Raw genomic sequence first — 3,501 nt, forward strand, 5'->3', positions numbered from 1 at the left:
GTATTGAGGTTTCGAGAAAGTCACCGCGATAATATAAAAACATCGATACACGAACCGAGTTTCTTGCCGGCTCGGTCGTTTTAACGGTTGCGATGTTTAGATTCCGCGATCGGAAAAAGTTCGAATAGGGCAGAGCGCCACGGAGTACGAAGACACGCGCGTGACGTGTCACCTGAGCGCGAGCGAGACAGAGATACCTTGTGATTCCCACCTCGCGATGACCGAGGTAACGGCCGATTTCGGCAAGACGATCATTTCTTTGTGAGATTTCCGTGATCGAGGAGTTCGTCACGAGTGATTTCGTCTCGAGGTTTCCGCGATTTTAAGTGTTCCGCGTATTGACTGTGTCCGTGACAGAGGATTGCTCCCTCAATCATTCCTGTATTGGATATTCCGTGAGTAACGTTCCGCGCTGATTTCTTCCGCATCGCGAACTCCCGAGTTGAGGGTTATCGTGCCGAATAATTATCAGTGATCAATTGTATAATCTACATACTGGACATTGAAATTGAAAAAATTTATATGGATTCGGCGTTTAAAACGTGAAAGTTGAATGTGCAAATTTTTATGTTGGTTTTTTATATTTAGGATGTAATACACATGCATACATATATGGAATATATTGTACAAACTAGTGCATGTAAAACATTTTTGTAAATGTATTAAGAAGCCATAATTTGTTCTAATCTTAGAATTTATATAATGTAAGACCAAGTACGATGCGTCGCTGACGAGTAGAGTTCTGGAAGGTATGCCATTTGATCGAGGAGAAGTAGAATAAAATAGAAACAAGACAATTGGTGCGTGGAACCTAAACACTGATGTTGGCACAGTCTCGCACGTGCGGTTTGTATATTGAAATCAGATAATGGGTTGTTATCTGACCATGTAAATTTTGAGCGAGTGTCGAAGGTAGCGTGCGAGGAACTCCTCTTCCCTCTGTGCCGTCCCGTAACTCTTCTTATGAGCGACCGACTGTAAACGTGTAATACATATGTACTCTCGATTACCGAACTATAGACTGCTGCGATTAAATTCGGTTTTATAAAACTTTTACACCGATTCAAAAGCATGGATATCGATAGATGTGTTCTTTTCCATTTAAAACGAAGGAGAAATCACGGCGTATCCGCAGATACACTGGAGAACGTATACCAATTCGTAAACGGGGCTTTTCTGGACATCCAAGAGACCGCTATAAGTTGGATAAATCAACAACTTGATTGTACGATTATTCTCGTCAACGTATGACCCGACACTGTACTGCTGGATCGTGTGATAGATTATACCGCCGGCGTACATGAACACCACGCTGGATACGGACAGATTTCGGCCGATTTTTCCGTATCTCAGCATCAGGTCACGATCTTCACGTAATTCTACCTATCGGAATGGTACTGAAATTTTCTTAACGACACTCTTAAACAACAAAAGCGTTTCTCGACTGACCTGCTTCCAATCAGTTCGCAATTGTTCGATGCAACGCTTAATCTTATTTTTACGCAGCGTGAGAGCCCAATACTTCAGCATNGTGTAGAATCAGTACGAATTGTTTTCAATGCAGTCTAAATTGCGGATTTTCATACTTCGATAATTTCATAATTGAGGATTTCAAATAATTATAAGTTTAGTCTTTGCATGAAATAAAAATCATGGCATTAGTTCTCTGTCTACCTAGAAATTTGTGTGGAAGAGCTAAATGAGCACTAAATATGTAAGAAGGGATTCTGGGTTAGAAAGCGATAGAGGTTGCCCGAGCTGGCAAGCAATTACGTGCATGCATGTATGTATATGGTAATGCACGGTATGGGAGAGTGTCGAAAATCGTGCGACCGCGCATCACCATAAAAGTAACCGGGGACGGGAAGGATACGGGATAGGAGAGAGACGAAGTATGTACGAACATGAACGAAGCAGCGTGTGGGCATATTGCTCTTTCGGCGTGGGTTTCGAAATACGCCGGGCATATTCGACCGGTCATTGTCCATCGATCGACTCTGCTCCTGCTTTAACCCGCGATTACTTCTTTTGTAGACCCTCAATTATTTTTAAGAATGAGAAAAGTCTGACAAGTAGATCGAGGAATATAACGGATTTTACATAGGAATTATTTGGAGCTTTTTAAATATGTAATAAGTATCTTTCGAATCATACAGATGAAACAGTTAATTAGACTTTGAAAAAGATGTATGCGTGTCTCTGCGCTAAGTCGCGTCCGGGTTTATCGCCCACTTACCGTTCTCGCAGCTGCAGGTGTGTTATGGCAATAACGCGATTCCAAACGCGACGTACTCGAGGCTTTGCCTCTACAGAGTGTCTGTTTTAATCGCGAACGCTGAAATGTTTAATATTCAGAATCCCCTGCATTTTTTCCAGCGACGATTATATTAAACATTGTATCAATGATTAGATTAAATTTTGTTTCAAGTATTGTATCAATCATTACACGAAACGATGCATCAATTATTATACGAACCAAACGAAATATTGCATCAAATACGATACGAATTAATTTTATGACCGGCACATGACGCAAATGAGTTAACAGTGCGAACTCTGCGATTTGCACTATTTCATTGAGCGTTGAGAGAGTCGAAAAACTTGAGGATCACCGCGTGTAGAATCGGCCCACGGGGCACCTACGTGTCCGCGTGTCTGCCTACTCGGTCCACCGATCCTTCACCGGTATTCGCCGCGAAAACTATACATACGTCCGAGCCTCTCGGCCCTGACGACGCGCAATGCTCAGGTACTCGGTTTTCTCTCGACTTCCGGTCGCAGAAAGGAATGCATAGGCGGAGCCATACCCACGCAGCGAGACACGCGCGGGCCTCGATCGAGGATGGTAAAAACACTCGACGACAGTCGTGCAAACCGCGGAACCAGTCAAAAATTTACTTAAATATTCGGCATTGCATTTGTGCAATGAAATAAATATCAGTTGAAGTGTTAATAGAACATTTCATGAACTGCAGATGCCACGAGGAAAATTAGAAATAAATTAAGATTTTATTATTGTATTTCATAACGTACAGTGCTTCTCGTTTAGAATCATCGAAAGGTAACAATGGAAACAGTTTCGTATAACTTTGTATTCTTCTTTGGTTACAGTTCCTGGATTTGGGCGTGGTAACGAGCATAGAATACAATCACAAGCCCGTCGAATCTGCGAGAAAAGGTCAGGAAGTCTGCGTGAAAATTGAGCCGGTACCCGGTGAGGCGCCTAAAATGTTCGGCCGTCACTTCGACCACGACGATCCCATCGTCAGCAAAGTGAGTCCCTCTCTCTTATTAAGTTCAATGGCTTTGGTAGAAAGTAAAGAATAGAGTAAATGCTCGTCTAAAATAGTTTTCAAAGAGCAGCTGTTACGAGAAAATGCAATCAGCAGCTGGCCTGTTGATAAGATATTTCTTCATAAGTCTTTTAGTTACTGTTTACAAAGAAATTCTAACAAATGTTTTATCAGAGACTGTCGTACTTCATTCACGCTCTTATAACAT

General features: G+C 42.1%; 1 protein-coding gene across 1 annotated transcript in view; it reads left to right on the forward strand.

Annotated features, from left to right (window-relative positions):
• Positions 1-3,090: 3,090 nt before the first annotated feature.
• LOC108625199 (eukaryotic translation initiation factor 5B-like) overlaps positions 3,091-3,501 on the forward strand; it is a gene marked incomplete at its 5' end in the record, with an annotated part of 6,513 nt that continues 6,102 nt past the window's right edge. Inside the window, one exon of the mRNA XM_026813734.1 lies at positions 3,091-3,273. Within this exon, the coding sequence (XP_026669535.1) occupies positions 3,091-3,273 (183 nt within the window). The remainder of the gene's footprint in view (positions 3,274-3,501) is intronic.

Source organism: Ceratina calcarata, unplaced genomic scaffold (genome assembly GCF_001652005.2).
Source record: "Ceratina calcarata isolate Rehan_Ccalc_2016 unplaced genomic scaffold, ASM165200v1 scaffold35.2, whole genome shotgun sequence".
Lineage (NCBI taxonomy): Eukaryota > Metazoa > Arthropoda > Insecta > Hymenoptera > Apidae > Ceratina > Ceratina calcarata.